The 23,476-nt window shown below is 41.6% G+C and overlaps 1 protein-coding gene across 1 annotated transcript in view; it reads left to right on the top strand.

Moving 5' to 3' along the window:
* Positions 1-5,365: 5,365 nt before the first annotated feature.
* LOC106565594 (sodium channel protein type 8 subunit alpha) overlaps positions 5,366-23,476 on the top strand; it is a 115,071-nt gene continuing 96,960 nt past the window's right edge. Inside the window, exons 1-2 of the mRNA XM_014132896.3 lie at positions 5,366-5,495; positions 14,972-15,306. Of these exons, the coding sequence (XP_013988371.1) occupies positions 15,028-15,306 (279 nt within the window). The 5' untranslated portion in view covers positions 5,366-5,495; positions 14,972-15,027. The remainder of the gene's footprint in view (positions 5,496-14,971; positions 15,307-23,476) is intronic.

Here is a 23,476-nt window from a genome sequence, read left to right as displayed (position 1 = left end):
AAAGCAGAGCGGCCTGGAGAGCTCCACAGGTAGTCGGCACCATGGTCAGCAGCACCCAAGCGAAGATTCATCAAAACCATTCATCTAAGGCATGAAGTGCTTGTTTAGTAGACAAATAGGCCTACATTCAAAGATAAAGTAGATACAGAAGTCTATAACTCAAAAACAGATACAGTGTAAGCAGCACATGGCAGGCAGTGTCTCTCTCTCTCTCTCACACACACACACACACACACACACACACACACACACACACACACACACACACACACACACACACCACACACACACACCTGGCTATAAGTACAGTGAGGTGATGAGTAAGAGGGCCTGAAATAACATTCTGACTGCTTTTATCTTAACCAAAGACCAATAAAAAAGGATGTTCCACTCACCAGATAGCCTATTCTCAGCCAATCTTGCCATTTTGTAGATTGATTTAGCCTAGCAGTCAATTTTTTAATTCCATCATCATGCATTCCATAAATCAAAATAATAATCCCAACAAGTGAACGAACTATGTACAAATCAAGGTCCCATTTTAAAACGTCATCTTCCTCTTCTTCATGTTGTCAAACCACTTTGTAAATGCTCCCCATCCAACCTGACAGAGCTTGAGAGGATCTGCAGAGAAGAATGGGAGAAACTCCCAATATACAGGTGTGCCAAGCTTGTAGCGTCATATCCAAGAAGACTTGAGGCTGTGATCGCTGCCAGAGGTGCTTCAACAAAGTACAGAGTAAAGGGTCTGAATAGTTATGTAAATGTGATATTTCATTATTATATATATTTTTTTATAAATTAGCAAACATTTTTAAAAACCGGTTTTTGCTTTGTCATTATGGGGTATTGTGTGTAGATTGATGAGGGGGAAAAAACGGTTTAATCCATTTTAGAATAAGGCGTAATAAAATGTGGAAAAAGTCAACGGGTCTGAATACTTTCCGAATACTTTGTGCGGAAAGAGAGGAACTCATCCACAACCCTTGATTGCAAACTGTCACGGTCAAAACATATTGATACAACAGTAGCTAAGATGGGGAGAAGTCTGTCCATAATGAAGTGTTGCTCTATCTTCTTATTTTGGGGCGGCAGTTAGCCTAGTGGTTAGAGCGTTGGGCCAGTAACCAAAAGGTTCCTAGATCAAATCCCCGAGCTGACAAGGTAAAAATCTGTCATTCTGCCCCTGAACAAGGTTGTTCCTAGGTCATCATTGTAAATAGGAATTTGTTCTTAACTGACTTTCCTAGTTAAATAAAGGTAAAAAAATAAAATAATAATAATTAACAGCACTATCAACAAGGCAGGCCCTAGTTTTGTTACACCTGGACTACTGCTCTGTCGTGTGGTCAGGTGCCATACAAAGAGACTTAGGAAAATTGCAATTGGAACAGGGCAGAACGGCTGGCCATTGTATGTCAATCTCTCATGGCTCAAAGTGGAGGAGAGATTTACATCATTACTGCTTGTATTTCTAAGAGGTATTAACATGTTGAATGCACCGAGCTGTCTGTTTGAACTACTGGCATACAGCTCGGACAAATTAAATAAAACTTTATTTGTCACATGCACCGAATACAACAGGTGTTGCTTACTTACAAGCCCCTTAACCAACAGTGCAGTTCAAGAAAGAGTTAAGAAAATATTTATCAAATAAACTAAAGTAAGAAATAATAAAATGTAACACAATAAAATAACAATAACGAGGCTATATACAGGGGTACCGGTACCGAGTCAGTGTGTGGGGGTACAGGTTAGTTGAGGTAATTTGTACATGAAGGTAGGGGTGAAGTGACTATGCATAGGTAATAAACAGCGAGTAGCAGCAGTGTAAAAAACAAATGGGGGGTGTCAATGTAAATTGTCCGGTGGCCATTTGATGAATTGTTCAGCAGTCTTATGGCTTGGGGGTAGAAGCTGTTAAATGATGGTTTGAGCCTTTCAGTGAGATGAACAAAAGTTTCAATGTTACATATTGCAAATTGAGTTAAAAATGTTACAATGTTGCCATTTTTCTCTGTCTCACAATGGTACCAATACTAGCCTCATCTCAGATCTGTTTGTGCTCTTGCAAACTCCTTCGCTCATTGTCAAGCCAAATCTGTTTGGCATGATAGCACAAACAGACTGGCACTCAGACTATGTTATCAATAGATAATCTGAGTAACACTATTGCCATGATTTGTGGGAAAGTAGATTTAATCATCAAGACCACACAATCTACACAGGAAGTCCTAACATTAGTGGGGACTACATTTATATAATCCTAACTGTTATCAAAGGGGATTAATTCCTGACAGACCTAGGCTTGTTTTTTACATTTATCTGATCAACTTATTTTTATTATCCTTTACATTATGTTGACAGCTGATGGACAATTTTTTCAATTTGAGAATGGATGTTAGCCTATTGCTTTCATTCCCATGCATAAGCTCTCAAATGTATACTGTAAAGAGAATCAATTAGCAAGCCTCACTATGTGATACGCCTCCTGCAATGTTCGCAGTCTGTCATTGACAGAACACAGAACCAGCTAGCAGACGACATTGCCCACTGAGTCAACCTTTACTTCCCCAATGTCCTCTCCCGATGCGACCAGAAAGCTTTCGAATGTTAGGTGGTCATTGACAGCCAGGCTCTTTTGCAGATAGCCTACTTCTCGAAGTGAAGATTGGGGTCAGTGCAAATCACCTTGCAACCAGATGGGTAGAACTCAAAGTAGGCCCCGCTTCCGCAGCCAATCTCGTAAATGTTTCATGAACATTTTATCATTTCCTCCGCTCCTGGCTGCATGTGCTGCCATAGAAATAGAATGAATAGAACAGGCGTCCCCATTCAAGTCAATGATGGCATAATGGGTGGACTGGCTCCCATTGCGAGTGTACCCATAGGAGCAAAGCAGGAAGCAAAAGCAGGAAGCAAAACAGGAAGTGATTCAACTCAACTGACATTACAAAAGATATGCAATGCATTTGTTACGTTATAGCCTTATTATAAAATTGATTAAATTGTTTTTTCCCCTCATCAATATACACACAACACCTCATAATGACAAAGCAAAAACAGGTTTCTCAAATTTTTTGCAAATGTATTTCAAATAAAAACTGAAATCACATTTACATAAGTATTCAGACCCTTCACTCAGTACTTTGTTGAAGCACCTTTGGCAGCGATTAAAGCCGTCTTCTTGGGAATGATGCTACAAGCTTGGCACACCTGTATATTGGGGGTTTCTCCCATTCGTCTCTGCAGAGCCTCTCAAGCTCTGTTAGGTTGGATGGGGATGGTCGCTGCACAGCTATTTTCAAGTCTCTCCAGAGATTTTTGATTGGGTTCAAATCCGGGCTCTGGCTGGGACACTCAAGGACATTCAGAAACTTTTCCCGAAGCCACTCCTGCGTTGTCTTTGCTGTGTGCTTAGGGTCGTTGTCCTGTTGGAAGGTGAACCTTCGCCACCAGTCTGAGGTCCAGAGCGCTCTGGAGCAGGTTTTCATCAAGGATCTCTCTGTACTTTGCTCCGTTCATCTTTCCCTCGATCCTGACTAGTCTCCCAGTCCCTGCCGTTGTAAAACATCCCCACAGCATGATGCTGCAACCACCATGCTTCACCGTAGGGATGGTGCCAGGTTTCCTCTTGACAGGATACTTGGCCAAAGAGTTCTATCTTGGTTTCATCAGACCAGAAGAATCTTGCTTTTCTTCTCCGATTGCTCAGTTTGGCTGGGCGGCCAGCTCTAGGAAGAGTCTTGGTGGTTCCAAACTTCTTCCATTTAAGAATGATGGAGGCCACTATTTTCTTGGGGACATTCAATGCTGCATACATTTTGTGGTACCTTTCCCCAGATCTGTGCCTCGACACAATCCTGTCTCGGAGCTCTACGGATAATTCCTTCAACCTCATGGCTGTTTTTTTTCTCTGACATGCACTGTCAACTGTGGGACCTTAATATGACAGGAATGTGCCTTCCCAAATCATGTCCAATCAATTTAATTCACCACAGATGGACTCCAATCAAGTTGGAGAAACATCTCAAGGATGATAAATGGAAGCAGGATGCACCTGAGCTCAATTTGAGTCTCATAGCAAAGGGTCTGAATACTTATGTAAACAAGGTATTTCAGATTTTTTTAATATATACATTTGTAAAAACTTCTAAAAACCTGTTTTCACTTTGTCATTATGGGGTATTTTGTGTAGATTGATGAGGGAAAAAAAGGATTTTATCAATTTTTCCAAAATGTGGAAAAGGTCAAGCGGTCTGAATACTTTCCGAATATACTGTGGACATCCCATGACAGAGTGTCTATAGCCTAGTTGTTACGGCTGTCGTAGAGAGGGGACCAAAGCGCAGCGGGGTAAGTGTTCATTATATTTATTAAACAATGAACCACTAGAACAAAGAAACAAAACGAAAAGCCAAACAGTTCCGTCAGGTAACGAATACAAAACAGAAAATAACTACCCACAAAACACAGGTGGGAAAAGGCTGCCTAAGTATGATTCCTAATCAGAGACAACAATAGACAGCTGCCTCTGATTAGGAACCATACTCGGCCCAACACAAAGAAATACAAAACATAGAATGCCCACTCCACACCCTGACCTAACAAAATAGAGAAATAAACCGTCTCTCTCAGGTCAGGGCGTGACACTAGTACTTTAAAAAGCTCACAAAGTTGCTGTCACAAACGCCACAGAGTTGTCACTGACTAGTTGGATATTCAATTCCCAGCGAGCAAAACATTTCTGTACTTACAGACTTCATAGAAATTCATTTTTATCAGGGTTTTCCTTTGGTGGACCATACTTTTTGTGACAGTTATCAATAAAACTCATGAATGCAACTGTTTATGTCAAATTGTTCTACGTGTAGCCCTGGTTTCCCTGAATAAAAAATGCTAAAACACTTCATTGTGAGGTTAAACTTAAGTGCTGGACATGCAGATACATGAAAGTCAGATAAATAAAAAGACGATTCTTTTGCTGGGATGTCAGGACTGATATGGTTAATTCCCTCTCAGGTTTCCTTCTAATCAAGAGGAAGGGCATGCTTATGACTCACCTAAGTGAGTCACCTAACTATCATTCATGCTTAATGGTGGCTTCTTAGAAACCATGCACATTCAAATCGATTATATATTTATTCCTGGGAGATGGAGGTAATGTAACAGTTTTGTCATCCACTAAACAAACCTACAAATCCTCCATTTTAACTTTTGGATAACGAATTATATGATAGTCTTCTTAACTATTAGTTCAATAACTTTGTTTCATTTTGTTTTGCGATCTTACGGTCCCTGGGCCGTTTTCAAACCAAAGGCATTTACCGACACTCCCTAACAATTTGCTGAGAGTCATCAATTATGCAGGGTACCCTCACGCGCTGGGAAGGGAGTTAGCAGCAACAATATGGCGACAGCCGCAGTTTCTCCCGAATCTTTTGGACATCTGCAGTTCAGTGCCGGCTGTCTGGATTTCTGTTAATGCGGGAAAAGTAAGTAAATATCCTGTTGTTTTGTCAGGCTGGGTTTTGGTGGAGGATGGACCATGCATGCTACTTCCCTGTCTACAACTGCACCCCAATGCCGCAGAGCGGTCCCCCTCAGCATCTTTTATCCTCGCGTTTGTGTATAGGGCTCCTTGCCAAAGCTTGGGCAAATATGCATGGAAAACCTAAATTACACGTATGGATTACTTTCTTTAGCTGAAAAGGATGAGTTTATACTGCGGAAAGGGGTGGCTAGTGATAAAGCAGGTAAATTGGGGTGTTGGCCTGCCTCTGAACGGAATGAGATTTCAATGTGTCAAAATATACATGGAGCCCTAAAAAGTACCGGTATGCGCTTTGAGTCAATGTATATTCTCGACACCCTAATCCTTTGTAAGATAATTTAACTGTAATTGTGATAGTTTTACCTCATGCCCCGCACCCCACCATCACTTGATTACCCCTCCCCTTGCAGTACTCATTTTGAGGCTCTTATTACGTGAGATAGGTAGGCTATGCCTCAGTTTTGACAGTTGAAGGGGGACCGCGGTACCCCCTCCCCATATCTTTACAGCCCTATCCACCAAATAGAGGTGGAAATAAATGTCCATGATGGTGTTATAACCCTTACATGTTCATTTTAGGAACCTTATCGCACCTAGGCAGCCTTCTCGGGTGTGGTACTAAAATACAGCCGTCAATGGTTTTTGGGGAGCATAACAAAACACCTTATCAAAATAATAGCAATGTATACAATTTACCTCGGGTGGTGAGGTAGAGATTGTTTTGGAGCAACACAGTTAAATGAATGACAGCCTAGACTTTCTACCATCACTGCATGTTTTCAAGTGGTATTGTGGCTCTGTCATAGAAGCCTACCCAGAAGCATCCTCTTTACTGCAGTATTTTAGTAAAGGCTTTGGCCCACACGCCAGGACAAGGCACGCGCGTGTGTGTAAACAGTGCATGGACTACAATACAAAGTAAGACTAATAGACCATACAGTTGAAACGTTATTACTAGTTTATAACAAATTGGCCAAAAAAGTGCGCATTTTACCTTGCTTAACGGTTTTACATGTAATATTTGGAGGAGGAAATCCACTCATCATTTAATCGATTGTTGTCCTGACATGGGAAACATGAATCGTTTTCTGAATGACTTCCATTGTTGGCTGGGGTTTAGGATACCCTGTTCATTCATGGATGTGTGCCACAACACTGAAAGCACACCATGACTATATTGTGTTTATATTTGTGTATATAGCGTATTCCAGTCCGTAGTGCTTTCATTCAGTAGCCTATCCAGTCGATGCTAAATTAGGAACTATCAATTTGCTTTTTTATTGAATTATGTGTGCCACTAGCATTTGGTGACACTCGGGAGGCACGCTAGGCCCTCATGTAGGCCCTCACTATGATATGCATGCATGCTGCTAACCTCGACCGGCCATGTAGACTCCTCTATCCAGTTGCGTTTCTCTCCTCAATCGATCTTCACTTCTCTGCCCCTCCTCTTCAGTTCCATCTCCACGATGTCTAGTGTTCTCAGATTCATAGTCATTACCCCCCTTCTCAATAATGGAATGCAACAGTTGCAATAAATAGTTCAGTTACAGGCGTCAAACACTTCAAACGCTTCAAACACACCGCCAGTGTTATTGCATTTTGCTACAGCAGAATTACATTTATTTCCAATGAAACGCTGCGTTTGCCTTGCAGCAATGCGTTGCAGAGGCAGTTGCCGTGCGTTCGGTGTGGTGCATACGTTGGATATATTGAACAAATGCGTCAAACTGTATGCTTAGACGGGTTGACAGAAATGGTAGCAGATGGTGAATGTTGAACTTTTGTTGCATACATATCCAGATGATGCTGCGTACTATTTTGCGGAAGGACGCTGTCGGTGTCTTCGAAGCGGGCGTTTGGATGTCTCTTTTCTTGGCATAGAGGACACATGCGTAGAGGACTCGAGCGAGCGCTTCGTTTGAGGCTGCATCAGTGGTGCTGAAAGGAACAGCGACAGGCAGCGGGATCGAAGGAGACCGTGCTGCGGCTTCCAGAAGCCACTGGAGTTTTTCTAACATCTCCGGTTCGGTTTCATGCGATTAACAATCCTCACAATGGACTAATCATTCGTCTGTCTGTAGAAAATGTGAACGGATGTTACAATTATGCTATTGGTAAATACGCATGCTTATTGGGTTTGAATATCCGGGATGAAATTAGAAACAGCATGCACTCGCAGCGAATGAATGGACACGTGAGTAGCCTTAATTTTTGGAATGAAATCTTTTGCATCACTAGGTGATTCTTCATGAAATGTGGTTGGCTATTACAATGACATGGTTTACCTGCAGCCCGAATGAGAACATAATGAATGGTCTTGATTTACTTGATACATTCCCTATAGAAAAGCCGGTGGGACAGCTCCTCTATGCCATCATTAGTAGGCCTAAATGAGGTCCCTGTATGTCCTGTGTTGCATCGGTGTTTGTTATTCACCTTGAAAGTAGATCAATTCATGTAGCATTTGTGGAAGGAGACTTGGAGGTTGCTTTTGGGTTACTTAAAACGTCGACTTAATTTCCTAGTGGTACAATCTCTGAGGTCAGCGGTTTAGGTTAGAAGGATTTTCATGGTTTTGACTTGTTTCTTTATGAAAGCGATTAGCTGCCCAAACTCAATTGGAAATGCAAATGGTCAAATGTTAAATCAATATCATGTTAGCAGTTTCCTAAATGTTTATGGATTTTGTGACAAAATGCAAATATGAATGGAAAAACATATATTGCTTTATCATTTTCATGATTGAGTATGCATGATGCCTGCCAATTTGAAAAATACATCGCAAAGTATGTTTAATATTTCATTTCCATGGTAGGCCTACTATCCAGTACAACACTGACACATTTAAAAACGAAATGTAAATGCTTAAATTACAAATAATTTCTCATGTTTGTCATTTCATGTCCCTGTTGTGACAGCATGCATTGTGACAAAATAAAATCGTAAACGGCAATTGACAATTATTTTATATACGATGTGTATTTTAAGACTGTCAATTATAATGATCAATCAAATTCAATCAATCAATTGCAATGCTTCCTTTTGTTATTTAGTTTCCTCGTTGCTCATTTGCGTTTTCATTTTTGATGTTAGACCTGTCATTCAAACACTGTGGGCAGGGTTTTGGTAAAGTGAGGTGAAAGAGGTTGTCTGGGCTTGCTAGCTATGCCCAGACAGTAATGCCGGTGCTCTTAATTTCGTAAAAGTATTTATGGATCAGAGAGGAAGAGGAAAAGCAGTACTATAAACTGAATGACTCAGATAATATTTGTTATGCTAGCTAGGACAGCTGGTGAGCAAGGAGTTCGCGGGAGGGGACACGGGGAGACAGACCGGGCATGGTGCTTGCTGCAAGCTACTTGTAGTTACTAGCAATGATGGCTAGTATATGTAGCTAGCGATGTAAGTTCAATACGTTATCTAGCTAGCTGGCTATGGTGAGAGGCAAGTCAACACATTTTAAGAGATGACTAGATGGACTTAACCTACTAAAATCATTCTTGTCCAACAAATAAAATACACATATTTTGACACTGACGTTGTGTGAGAGAGCAAGCGGGAGAAGGACCCCTTTGGCCATTAGTCTTTAAGTTAATCATTGGTGGGACAGAATTTAGAGAAACTGGTTGTCATGTCATGGCACCATCAGGATATTCCCACAAGAGATAGGAAGCCCACCTGCCTGCTCTGCCCCTTCAGTACTGTGACACCATATTTTCTTGAGCAGTAAAGCTGTTCCTTGACTCAATACTGTTAAAGCTGTAAACCAAAGTAAGAGATTAGCTTTGCACAAGCCTTAGCTTTTGCAAGCCGCAATGGCTCATAGGAGCAGGAGCCTATCTCCTGTTTCTGTAATGTGAGGCAGCTTGATGTACAAGTACATCCCCTGGATAGGATGCTATCTTGAGGGCCAAGCAGAGACGCATCGGGTCCCATTTTTACAGTCTGGTATGACTTGACCAGGGATCGAACTGTCCAACCTTCAAATCTCAGGGAGGACGCTAACAAGGGCACTGAGTTGGATATGCAAGCCATAGGTATAACTATATAGCCTATTAAGTTGTTCCATATCGACTGGAAAATGAGAGGCATGCACAATTATCAATCACAGATTATTTTATTTAGGGTATACCTTACCCTTTGCGGCCTGTGATAGAGACATTGGCCTACAGGTAACAGTTATTCTTGTTCTTAGAATCACTGGTTACTATCTACACAGTGTTCAACTACTGTAGGTTTCCTTGATAATGGTTTCCAACATATGATTGGCAGAACCTCATAATAGAGCAATAATATATCTGTATTGTTAGTATTTTTGCAGAACATCTTATTGAACATGTGACTAATGGTAAGTGGCAATGCAATTTTGACTTCAAGCAGTTTAGCGACAATGGATACGTCTGCCCTCCTCTTCTTCATCAGCACAGTTAGAAATATTAGTAGTATGTTTGGGGTAGAGGTCGACCGATTAATTGGAATGGCTGACTAATTAAGGCTGATTTCAAGTTTTCGTAACAATCGGGAATCGGCATTTTTGGATGCCGATTATGGCCGATTACATTGCACTCCACAAGGAGACTGCGTGGCAGGCTGACCACCTGTTACGAGAGTGCAGCAAGGAGCCAAGGTAAGTTGCTAGCTAGCATTAAACTTATCTTATAAAAAACAATCAATCTTAACATAATCACTAGTTAACTACACATGGTTGATGATATTACTAGTTTATCTAGCTTGTCCTGCGTTGCATATAATCAATGCGGTGCTGTTAATTTATCATCGAATCACAGCCTACTTCGCCAAACGGGTGATGATTTAACAAGCGCATTCGCGAAAAAAGCACTGTCGTTGCACCAATGTGTACCTAACCATAAACATCAATGCCTTTCTTTAAAATCAATACACAAGTAAAAAAATGTAAACCTGCATATTTAGTTAATATTGCCTGCTAACATGAATTTCTTTTAACTAGGGAAATTGTGTCACTTCTCTTGCGTTCTGTGCAAGCAGAGTCAGGGTATATGCAGCAGTTTGGGCCGCCTGGCTCGTTGCGAACTGTGTGAAGACCATTTCTTCCTAACAAAGACCGTAATTAATTTGCCAGAATTCTACATAATTATGACATAACATTGAAAGTTGTACAATGTAACAGCAATATTTAGACTTAGGTTGCCGCCATTCGATAAAATACGGAACGGTTCCGTATTTCACTGAAATAATAAACGTTTTGTTTTCGAAATGATAGTTTCTGGATTTGACCATATTAATGACCTAAGGCTCGTATTTCTGTGTGTTTATTATATTCTAATTAAGTCTATGATTTGATAGAGCACTCTGACTGAGCGGTGGTAGGCAGCAGCAGGCTTGTAAGCATTCATTCAAACAGCACTTTCGTGCGTTTGCCAGCAGCTCTTCGCTGTGCTTCAAGCATAGTGCTGTTTATGACTTCGAGCCTATCAACTCCCGTGATTAGGCTGGCAATACTAAAGTGCCTATAAGAACATCCAATAGTCAAAGGTATATGAAATACAAATGGTATAGAGAGAAATCGTCCTATAATAACTACAACCTAAAACTTCTTAACTGGGAATATTGAAGACTCATGTTAAAAGGAACCACCAGCTTTCATATGTTCTCATGTTCTGAGCCAGGAACTTAAACGTTAGCTTTTTTACATGGCACATATTGCACTTTTACTTTCTTCTCCAACACTGTGTTTTTGCATTATTTAAAACCAAATTGAACATGTTTCATTATTTATATCAGACTAAATAGATTTTATTTATGTATTATATTAAGTTAAAATTAAATTGTTCATTCAGTATTGTTGTTATTGTCTTCATTACAAATATATATATATATATATATATATAAAAATCGTCCGATTAATCGGTATCGGCTTTTTTGGTCCTCCAATAATCGGCATCGGTATCGCCGTTGAAAAATCATAGTCGGTCGACCTCTACATTGGGGATGATATTCCTTGTCCGTTTCTATCAGCTATGGAGACAGGTCATCAGTCAGAACCGCCTGTGAGAAAGGAGCACAAATTATGCAAAAAGGTTAGCATGGATGGAAATCCTAAAGCACAGATTATCCGTGTACAACTCATGATGGGGGTCATCTTTCAGCCATTTTGGTTCCTCTCCAGCCGTTGCTTCCTATGGGAAAGCATCCTTACCTGTCTGATGGTGGGTAGCTTGCTGGAGGGGGCAGTAATCAAATATGTCACATACAAGAATTCAGTGGGGGAGGATCATGGGACTACAATATGAATAAAATTAGATTTTTATTCTACTGTGGACACCATATTGTAGAGGAGTAAGAAAATGCTGAATGGAGTCACATTGACTTCCGCCAGAACGCAAAGAGTTTGACGCATCTGGTAGACATGAAGCGTTACGCCTGCCAAACAACTGCACTCATCGGCAGCAGTCAAAACATTTAAAAGACACACCCTATCAACTCAGCCCTCATATTAAGTGGACACTTCTGATGACGTATCATGACGTCTGACGAGTATACACTTGCAGGGCAACGGGCGAGGGTGGAAGGAATGATTTTTAGATGGACCACTCTTGGCCGGAAATTCGTCACTCGTTCATCCCGCGATGATTGTGTTTTCAGCCACCAGTAGCTTGTGGGTGCTTTATATGCGCTACAATCAATTATGTCTACTTTATATTAAATATATAATTATTAATAAACACCTACTATATGATAGCTAGCAAATGAATTAGCTAACTAACGTTAGCCTGCCTAGCTGGAACTTCTGAAGAAGGAAAATGTTTTATTTCTACAATTTCCAAAAGATAACAAAACATATTTACTATTTATGAGACGTGTTTGTGCCGTCATGTACATTAGTAGCACACTTTATAACTTATTTGCATTTGTTTTTACTTACACTTGTATGTTGACTTTAACATCAATGTTGTTTTTAAGTTTTTGCGGACCTTTCTTAGCAGACGTACAATCCCGAATTTAATTATGGGGAGTTTCAGGCCCCGGAGTGAACATAATTGTACTTTCACAAACTCGACTAAAAACGAGGGCTGAGGGCCTTACGTTGCAAACTTCTCTTGCTTGGCTAATCATTTGGACCGTCCGCCAAGATGGCATTGGGGATTCCCCCAAGGGTATAAGGCGAGGGTAAGTGGATGAGGGTGTATCTTTTATGAGTTTAAACCACAGCCATCATTGTTAACAGAACTGCAGGAAACCAGTGCTCGACAGGCAGGAGCCTAGCTAGCTAACCTACCATTTTCGACCCTGCCTCTTCTGCTGTGGGGTTTATCGGCAGTTGGTATCCAACTTTATGGTGCATTGCCACCAACTACTGTACTGGAGCGCCCCCGATCCTGCCTGTGGACCGGAGTTCTAGCTTAAACATTTACAATAGAAGTATAAAGAGGGGCTCCTGCAGATGCTGGAATGCTCACATGCAGGAACGCCCGAATTGCACCCTTCTTGATTTAACAAATTTGATTGATCATTCAAATCAAATGTTGAATTGTGACAGTCTTAAACCACAGAGTATGGAAATGCATTGTCAATTGAGAATTATTTTTTATTTTTGCGCCCCAGATCCTACCTACTCTTTTTTTGGATGGAGAGGAGGAGTGAGAGGCAGCAATGATTATGATGTTCTTCGGGCAGTTCCCCCCTAAAACATCTAGCTGAACGTGAAGCAAAGACAACGACCCAACGAGTGGGCCTATATTGATTATGGTGAATAACTTCAAACCTATATGTTGGAGGCTTCACTTCATTCTTCCACCTAACATACCTGAGCCATATAGGCAAGCTGGAAAATAATTATGGCATGGTTTGAAAGTTAAGGACAAAACATTGTTTTATTGATTGAGTGTGAAAGCACACAATCATCAACTTTTTCCTTTGACACATTAATTGCCCAGGGCGCCATGATTCATGAATTAGTCATGAAATGGAGCCTAACCACTATAACATGCACTGCAATGTTAATGATGATGATTATTGAAAATGTAGCTATATCAGATCAGATAATATAAATTAAATAAAAAAATCACATTTTAGTTGTCACATGCTTCATAAACAACAGACTAACAGTGAAATGCTTACTCCCAATACAATAAAAAAAGTTAATAATAGTAGGAAAAAATAATAATAGTAACACAAGGACTAAATACACAATGAGAAATGATAGCTTGGTTATATACATGGGATAAAAATAATAACATCATACAGGTGCACTCTAATATATTGGCACACTTCATTCACAATTTCTTTTCCAATAAGTTCAAATTTAAAACAAGGTTTAGTGTTCACACATGTATTTGTTTGAATTACAACCGCACAGGACCAAGAACTTTTTTTTCTAAAATTGAGACAGAAACGGAAGAAGGTTCTGAAGGAACCATGTATGGATTAAGATGCCATAGCTCCTACAACTTTGGAGTCAGAATGTGGTTACAAATGGAATATCTAATTAAGATACGTAAGGTTTTTCAGAGAGAGATAGAGAGAGACTCCTAAAGATAAAACATTAGTCAGATAATCCAGACAGACACTTAACAGAGTTCCCTCCATCCAGAAGCAGCACAGGTCACCTGGGACAAGGGAAGAGCCCATGCAGCAGACAGACATACAGACAGGCACAAAGGGCTGGAGGTGGCCATTCATTTTTCTCCCTGTAGGGTCATCAACAAGCCAACCAGGCAACATCAGAGCCACCATGAATGAATGAAGTAGATTGGAGACACAGTTCTCTGTTATCCCGTCAATGGCAGCCCTGATTTATGTAGCATTTATTTGTATGAGGAGAGGGAGGAGAGAGAGAAGGAGAGAGAGAGAGAGATGGCTCTGGTTCCAAATGGTTGCACATCCATTAGTCTGGATGCCTTGCTTTGTTGGCTCCCTCTCTGACAGAGATATAAAATTCCACCCTCTCAGCCTTCGGGAGAAACACAGACAGACAGACAGACAAGACACAACCCAGCAATGAGTCTTGTTAATAAGCACCATAATAAAATATAAAGTAGACATTTCATTTGTCTCGTTGTTAGTTCTACCATCTCATTTGAACTAAAAGAGACCTGAGTTTTGTTCCGTTTGATTCTACCCAAGGTGATATTTTAAACTAGATCATTATTACTTTATCCATTTTGAAACTTGATAGTAGGACAGGCTGTTTACCCAAATGCTGAACTGCTGTCTTTTTTACTTAAATCATGACCAAAGTTCTTAGTGAAAATGGATGTTCTCAACTTGAATTTCATTAGAGATATGGAGTTGTCAGCATTTATACCTTATATCCTGTCTCTATTTTCCCCTCTCTCTCTCTCTCTCTCTCTCTCTCTCTCTCTCTCTCTCTCTCTCTCTCTCTCTCCTCTCTCTCTCTCTCTCTCTCTCTCTCTCTCTCTCTCTCTCTCTCAGAGCCGGATGTCCTAAATGAAACTTAAATAAAGTGGAAATATCTGTAGGATGAAAACATGGCCGCGCCCGGTCTCGCACCCCCAGGACCTGACAGCTTCAAGCAGTTCACCCCCGAGTCGCTCCGTAATATCGAGGAGCGCCAATTCCAGGAGAAGATCAAGAAGAAGCCCAAGCCCAAGTCGGACAGCAGTCACCGCGAGGAAGAAGAGGAAGAACCCATGCCCAACGGTGATCTGGAGGCCGGGAAGTCCCTTCCCTTCATCTACGGGGACATTCCTAATGGGCTGGTGGCGGTACCACTGGAAGACTTGGACCCCTATTATATGAATGAGAAAGTGAGTTCCTCACCACTCAATCCCACACAGGGCTGGGCACTCCCCTCTAGTGAAGAAAGGTTAGGGGTTAGAGGGAAATTGGTACTGGTATGATAACTGTTTAGAAAAATAATTTGAAGGAACAAATGTATTGTACTATACTCATGTCTTTATAGCTTGCCTTTTAAATGTATTCTGCTTATGACTGTGTTATAAGTCCTGATGTGTGGCCCCTATATTATGCTTTTAACCAAGTTTATGAATGAGATTGTATGCTTATGGGGTAAGCACATTTAGAATCAAACTGTTTTTAGGAAACCTGATTCAGAAAGTAAGAAGCCCACTCTTATTAGACAAAAGGGAGGTTTATGCATCGTTGTATCAGCCGTTAAGATACGGATATGGCACATAGTAAACAGCAAAGATGACCTTGTGGTATGGTATTGCTCTTTTAATAGTTTGACCACTGGGAGAGGTGATTAGAACCAGTCAATGCTTAGAGCTCATAGGTACGTTATGAATGCGCTGGCTATCACAGTCACCAGGAAGATGCTGGTACTGTAGATCCTGTAACTCTGCAGTGAAGGTCTGGAGTTCTGGACCGCAGTCCTCTTTGGTAATGCTTCTGTAGTCTTATGTGTTGATTGATCCTCTGTATTGGTGCACTTACTGTGCATATGCTGGTGGATGCTGGCAGCAGCGATGGGACTAGCAGGCCTCTGAATATGTATTATTAGTGCTCCTGCTAATTGAATTTGTTAGTGAGGAAAATCTCTTGTTCTGTCAAAGCAGACGGTCTGCATACATGTGTGTCTGGGTTTCTGTTTTCTTGGAATGTGTGTGTGTTTGTGTGCAGTTTTTAGGTTTTGTGTATGTGTTTTCCTCTTCACATTTTCCTACATACAATTAGTACATCTTTATAGTATTCTTCCATTTGATCCCTTTTCCCTGCCTCACTGTACCACTTTGAAGGAGTTAGCTGCTGTTTTGGTCCCTTTCCACTTGTTTATTCTTTGCATGACTTCTCTAAGGTGTGGCAGGTAACCTAGTGGTTAGAGCGTTGGACCAGTAACCAAAAGGTTCGAATCCCCGAGCTGACAAGGTAAAAATCTGTCGTTCTGCCTCTGAGCAAAGCAGTTAACCCACTGTTCCCCGGGCGCCGAAGACGTCGATGTCGATTATGGCAGCCCCCTGCACCTCTCTGATTCAGAGGGGTTGGGTTAAATGCGGAAGAAACATTTCAGTTGAATACATTCAGTTGTACAACTGACTAGGTATCCCCCTTTCCCTAAGGTCCCTACTAAATGTGTGAAACCTTCTGGTATTTAGGAGGTGGCAAAATGACCAGGAGTGAAGCGTAGCATTTGTGTGTCATGTCCAGCTTTGTTCAGACTGTAAATGGAGGAGGATGTCATAGACTGACTAACCCATTACAAGAAGGAGCTCTAAAACTAAACAAGCTATACTTACTGTGCTATGTATCTACACTACAGTATCTGTGATGTTGGAGTGATATGCCAAATTGTTCCTGACCAGGCATTTATGTCATGCATTCGTTCTTTGAGGAGCGTACATACTCCTTCATGCAACTCCTTCTCAAGACATATTGTGATAACTTCCACAGTTACAACTATGTTTATTTGGAAACTGATTGCTAACAACATCTCCTTACAGCCTCACACCAGCTAGCTCCCAGTTAAAAATACAACCACCATATTATACACTATATATATTTTTTTGAATTAATTTATTTTTATTTATTTTTTATTTCACCTTAATTTAACCAGGTAGGCCAGTTGAGAACAAGTTCTCATTTACAACTGCGACCTGGCCAAGATATAGCAAAGCAGTGCAACACAAACAACAACACAGAGTTACACATGGAATAAACAAATGTACAGTCAATAACACTATAGAAAAAATCTATATACAGTGTGTGCAGATGAGGTAAGATTAGGGAGGTAAGGCAATAAATAGGCCGTAGTGGCGAAGTAATTACAATTTAGCAATTAAACACTGGAGTGATAAATGTGCAGAAGATGAATGTGCAAGTAGAGATGATGAATGTGCAAGTAGAGATACTGGGGTGCAAAGCAGAAGAAAAAAAAATAACCATATGGGGATGAGGTAGTTGGATGGGCTATTTCAGATGGGCTATGTACAGGTGCAGTGATCTGTGAGCTGCTCTGACAGCTGATGCTTAAAGTTAGAGAGGGAGATATGAGTCTCCAGCTTCAGTGATTTTTGCAATTCGTTCCAGTCATTGGCTGCAGAGAACTGGAAGGAAAGGCGGCCAAAGGAGGAATAGGCTTTAGGTGTGACCAGTGAAATATACCTGCTGGAGTGTGTGTTACGGGTGGGTGCTGCTATGGTGACCAGTGAGCTGAGATAAGGCGGGGCTTTACCTAGCAGAGACTTATAGGTGACCTAGAGCCAGTGGGTTTGGCGGCGAATATGAAGCGAGGGCCAGCCAACGAGAGCATACAGGTCGCAGTGGTGGGTAGTATATGGGGCTTTGGTGACAAAACAGATGGCACTGTGATAGACTGCATCCAATTTGTTGAGTAGAGTGTTGGAGGCTATTTTGTAAATGACATCGCCGAAGTCGAGGATCGGTAGGATGGTCAGTTTTACGAGGGTATGTTTGGCAGCATGAGTGAAGGATGCTTTCTTGCGAAATAGGAAGCCGATTCTAGATTTAATTTTGGGTTGGATATGCTTAATGTCTGGAAAGAGAGTTTACAGTCTAACCAGATACCTAGGTATTTGTAATTGTCCACATATTCTAAGTCAGAACCGTCCAGAGTAGTGATGCTGGACGGGCAGGTGGGCAGGTGTGGGCAGCGATCGGTTGAAGAGCATGCATTTAGTTTTACTTGCAATTAAGAGCAGTTGGAGGCCACGGAAGGAGAGTTGTATGGCATTGAAACTTGTCTGGAGGTTAGTTAACACAGTGTCCAAAGAAGGGCCAGAAGTATTCAGAATGGTGTTGTCTGCGTAGAGGTGGATCGGGGAATCACCAGCAGCAAGAGCGACATCATTGATGTATACAAAAGAGTCGGCCCGAGAATTGAACCCTGTGGCACCCCCATAGAGACTGCCAGAGGTCCGGACAACAGGCCCTCCGATTTGACATACTGAACTCTGTCTGAGAAGTAGTTGGTGAACCAGGCGAGGCAATCATTTGAGAAACCATTTGAGAAACCAACCATATATATACACTAACGTTCAAATTTTGGGTCACTTGTTTTTGAAAGAAAAGCACATTTTCTGTCCATTTAAAATAACACCAAATTGATCAGAAATACAGTGTAGACATTGTTATTGTCGTAAATGATTATTGTAGCTGGAAACGGCAGATGTTTTTATGGAATATCTACATAGCTAATCCAAGTTTATCATTTTAAAAGGCTAATTGATCATTAGAAAACCCTTTTGCAATTATGTTAGCACAGCTGAAAACTGTTGTACTGATTAAACAAGCAATAAATCAGGCCTTTAGACTAATGAGTATCTGGAGCATCAGCATTTGTGGGTTCGATTACAGGCTAAAAATGTCCAGAAACAAATAACTTTCTTCTGAAACTCGTCAGTCTATTCTTGTTCTGAGAAATGAAGGCTATTCCATGCGAGAAATTGCCAAGAAACTGAATATCTCGTATAACGCTGTGTGCTACTCCCTTCACAGAACAGTGCAAACTGGCTCTAATCAGAATAGAAGGAAGAGTGGGAGGCCCCGGTGCTCAACTGAGCAAGAGGACAAGTACATTAGCGTGTCTAGATCCGGTGCCGGTGAGAGAGAAGTGCAGTTGCTGCTGTTCCTGTTCTCTCCTAGCTGTGATGGGGGAGAGTATAGGAATGGAGAGGAAAGGAAGAGAGACAGGAGAGGGAGAAAGAGGAGTGGAGGAGAAAAGAGAAGGGAGAAGTGGAGGAAAGAGGAGAGGACTGCATGGGCATCTGAAATGTCTGGAGTGATTAGGAAGGCTAAATGCTTCAGGAGTTACACAGGTTGTGTGTGTGTGTGTGTATGTGTGTGTAAGTGTGTAAGTGTGTGCTTGCGTGCATGTGCGCGCGTGTGTGAGAGTGTGAGACTGTGTGTGTGAGTGCGTGTGTGTTGGAGATGGGGTTCAATTTAAGTTGCACAAGTGCTTGTGTATGGGAGGAGCCTCAGTGAACTCTGTGTGTATGTGTCAGACAAACGTCCAGGGCCTGAGGGGTATACTACAAAGCAGAAGCAAGGAGTTAGCCAGCTAATTTGCCTAAATAACCTGAAATAACTTTACGTTTATTAGAAATATATTCTTCAAACTTGCCATGGTCTAATTCACTCAACAACCAAAAGCACACATCGAAGTTTAACTTTCCTACTGAACCAGAAAATGAATAGTTATTGTTGTTTATCAAAGTTAACTGGCTAACTCATTGATCTTGCTTTGTAGTATACTCCTCTAGAGGCTACACTCTTAGAAAAAAGGTGCTATCTGGAACCTAAAAAGGTTCTTTGGCTGTCCCCAGGAGAACGCTTTGAATAACCCTTTGTGGTTCCAGGTAAAAACCCTTTTGGTTCCAGGTAGAACCCTTTTGGGTTACATGTAAAACTCTTTACAAGGAGGGTTCTACATGGAACCCAAAAGGGTTCTTCTACCTGGAACCAAAAATGGTTATCCTATGGGACAGCCAAGAACCCTTTTTTCTAAGAGTGTACGTAGAAATGTTAAACTAGGCAATACTGCATTATTGGATGTTTCATACAGCAAACATAGCCTATTTAGCATCTGCAGTAGCTTTAGCCTGGTTGTCAGATCCGTTTGTGCTTCAGACAACTATGCCTCTCCTCTGTTGGTTGTTATTTGACGTCATAATGAAGACAAGCTCACTAAAGCTGAAACAGGTCTGGTGTAGTGTTGACCCTTGCTAACCATTCTATCTCTATGGTGTAACCGGTGTCTCTCCTGCTAGTCATTCTATCTCTATGGTGTGTATAGCATTGAACCTTGCTTGTCATTCAATCTCTATGGTGTTACCAGTGTCTCTCCCACATGGCAGGCTTCTGTGGTACCAAAAAGACTCTGGCTGAGTAGCAGACTGACTGGTCATTTCCACTGGCTGCTGCTGATCACACAGAGACAATGAATAGCCAGAATATGGCATTTATACACTGGTATCATTAACCATAGCTAGGTCCCACGTTGGTTACTTCACTCGCTTCCTATCACGCCATGACTTGTATTTTAAAGAGGCACATTTGGGAGTGGGAAGTTATTATATTATGATCCCCCCTTTCGTCTCTCTCTCTCTCTCTCTCTCTCTCTCTCTCTCTCTCTCTCGTACTCTCTCTCTGGGGTGTAGTAAATTAGAGCGAGGGCTAGGCTTTAGTGCTCTGTCTGAGTCCTTAGTGTCTGATGACACAGCATTCTTCTGTACTGGTCTGAGGAGGAGAGGGGGAGGGAGGGAGGGAGGGAGTGAGGCAGGGAGGGAGGGGGGAGCACACCACACCGCATGGGAATGATGCTCCATGGAGTTGGACTGGCTGTGTAGTTACATATGTGTGCTGGGTAGGGAGGGAGTGTGTGAGGGAGGGGAGGGGGTGTGGTTGGATGATGATGTGTTAGTATAAATGCTGGTTGTATAAATACCCACCGGTAGGTTAAGTATAGGGTACACTTTACAGACAGTAATCTGTGATTGTCAACTCTGTATGTGTTAGCGCACACGTCTGTTAGCCAGGGTTTGCGATGGTTTGTCTCACTGAATGTTTCTGTTTTTGAAGGTCATTGAAGTCTTGGTCTATGATTTAGACCAAAGTCATTGCTGAGTTGAGGTGTTTAAAGAACAGTCTAAGTTAACCACTCCAGCTGTGGTACTATGTTGTGGCCTACAGAGATGCTCCCCCTCCCTCGATGATCTACTTTTTATTGTTTCCTCTGCATAACCCTGTCATCTCTTTCTCTCTTTCTCTGCTGCATGCTGCCTACCCATCCCTCCCTCCCTCCTCCCTCCCTCTACCCATACATCTCTGCTTTGGCTCTCTCCCCTATGCAGCTCTCAGTGTTTTCTTCTGCATTTCTCCCTCTGCTCCTCCACCCCTCCTTCCTTCCTCTCTCTCACTTTCTCTCTCTCTTTCTCTCTCTCTCTCTCTCTCTCTCTCACTGCTCCACTGCATGCTTCTCCCCCTCCCTCCTTCCTCTTTCTCTCTTTGGTTGTCTCTGCAGCTGCATTCTGCCTCCTATTCCTGCATATGTGTCTTTCTCCTCAAAGCTTCTATTGTGGATGATGAAGCTTGCAGTAGCTTTGTAGCAAGTCAGTCATGAAACGTTCCGTTTACATTGTGTGTGTATACATGTATGTTTGTGTGTGTGTGTGTGTACAAGTATATAAATCTTAGTGTGTGTACTGTGTATAGGACCCGTGCCAAACTGTGTGATTGTATGTGTTTATGCATGTGAAGCGGGCTTTTGATTGTCCCACAGACCGTGCCTTTGAGAGTCCAGCACACTCATGCACCATACGGTCGATAAGTACAGGACTATTTCAATATGTCAAAGAATCGGAGGCTAGCTAGCAATATATGTAAATTGATTGCAGTATGTACGCCATAGTGATTGACCTTAATTGAAACACAGGCCTAGCCCATCGGGATTAAACCGTTGTATGGTGTACGTGCATGTGTGTGTGTGAATGTGTGTGTGTGTGTGTGTTTGTGTGTACGTGGAGAACAGATATCACTTTGATAACTGTTTGGGAGCAGCCACCCTCAGGGCGGGGTGGACAACAACCGGATGCATCTGGTTTTCAGGGGAAATGGAAAGAGTGCCTGTGACGCGGCCTCCGCTTTTGGATGTTAACACTCCCTCTTAACTCCTCCTCCACATTTACTGGATTGATTGAACAGTGCAGAAGAAAACCTCCCTGTACCAGGACTTTATGGATGATGTGGAGCCAGAAAAGTTAGTGTAGGCACTTATGAGTTACGGTACGGATGATTGTATGCTGGTCACGCTTCTGCTGTGACATCTCTTCTCACTCCCTGTGCAGACACGCACACACAAACGTGCACACACGCGCGCACACACACACACACACACACACACACACACACACACACACACACACACACACACACACACACACACACACACACACACACACACACACACACTCAATGATGAATGAAATGTTTGGCTTCAGTGTATAAAACTGTGTATTCTTATTTTAAATGTATGTAGTTCTGTCCTTGAGTTGATACCTAAGTATGTACTGATATGTGTGTTTGTGGGTGACTGGTGGACGCTGCTGGGTGTGAATGTGGTGTAGAGGAATGAAGGTGGAAATATAAGGCAAGTTGCTGAGGTGGAAATCATTAAGTTGAAATGTTAGAGGAGGAAACTCCACATGATTCAAGGTTGCTAAGTTGAAGTCTGTTAAAGGGATAGTTTCCCCAAATGACAAAATGAAACGTTGGTTTCCTTACCCTGTAGCAGTCTATGGACAACGTATGACAGCAATCCATGCTTTTGTTTTAGTTTCCCTGGCACTGTTTCCACATGCTAACGTTTTAGCCATGGGAAACAGTCAGCATTTTTCGTGCAATCGTTCGAAATCACCCTGCTTACAGGGTAAGGAAACCAATATGTAATTTTGTAATTTGGGTGAACTATTCCTTTAACTCTGATCATTGTGGCTGAGGTGAAAATTATTTATGCATGTTCATGAATGTTGCATTTTACCAAATGAAACCGATAGTGGGTGGTAACGGTAAAAAGTATATACTTTACCTCAGGATACCCATTACGGGTGGTAACTATAGAAACAAGGTTGCTTTATTCACATTTATTTTAATTTTATTTCACCTTTATTTAACCAGGTAGGCTAGTTGAGAACAAGTTCTCATTTGCAACTGCAACCTGGCCAAGATAAAGCGTAGCAATTCGACACATACAACAACACAGAGTTACACATGGAATAAATAAAACATACAGTCAATAATACAGAAGAACAAATGAAAACAAAAAGTCTATATACAGTGAGTGCAAATGAGGTAAGTTAAGGCAATAAATAGGCCATGGTGGCGAAGTAATTACAATATAGCAATTAAACACTGGAATGATAGATGTGCAGAAGATGAATGTGCAAGTAGAGATACTGGGGTGCAAAGGAGCAAGATAAATAAATAAATACAGTATGGGGATGA

Source organism: Salmo salar, chromosome 12 (genome assembly GCF_965601325.2).
Source record: "Salmo salar chromosome 12, fSalSal1, whole genome shotgun sequence".
In the NCBI taxonomy this organism is placed as follows: Eukaryota; Metazoa; Chordata; class Actinopteri; order Salmoniformes; family Salmonidae; genus Salmo; species Salmo salar.
Note: the sequence above shows the minus strand (reverse complement) of the source record. Positions and strands in the feature narration are given on the sequence as shown.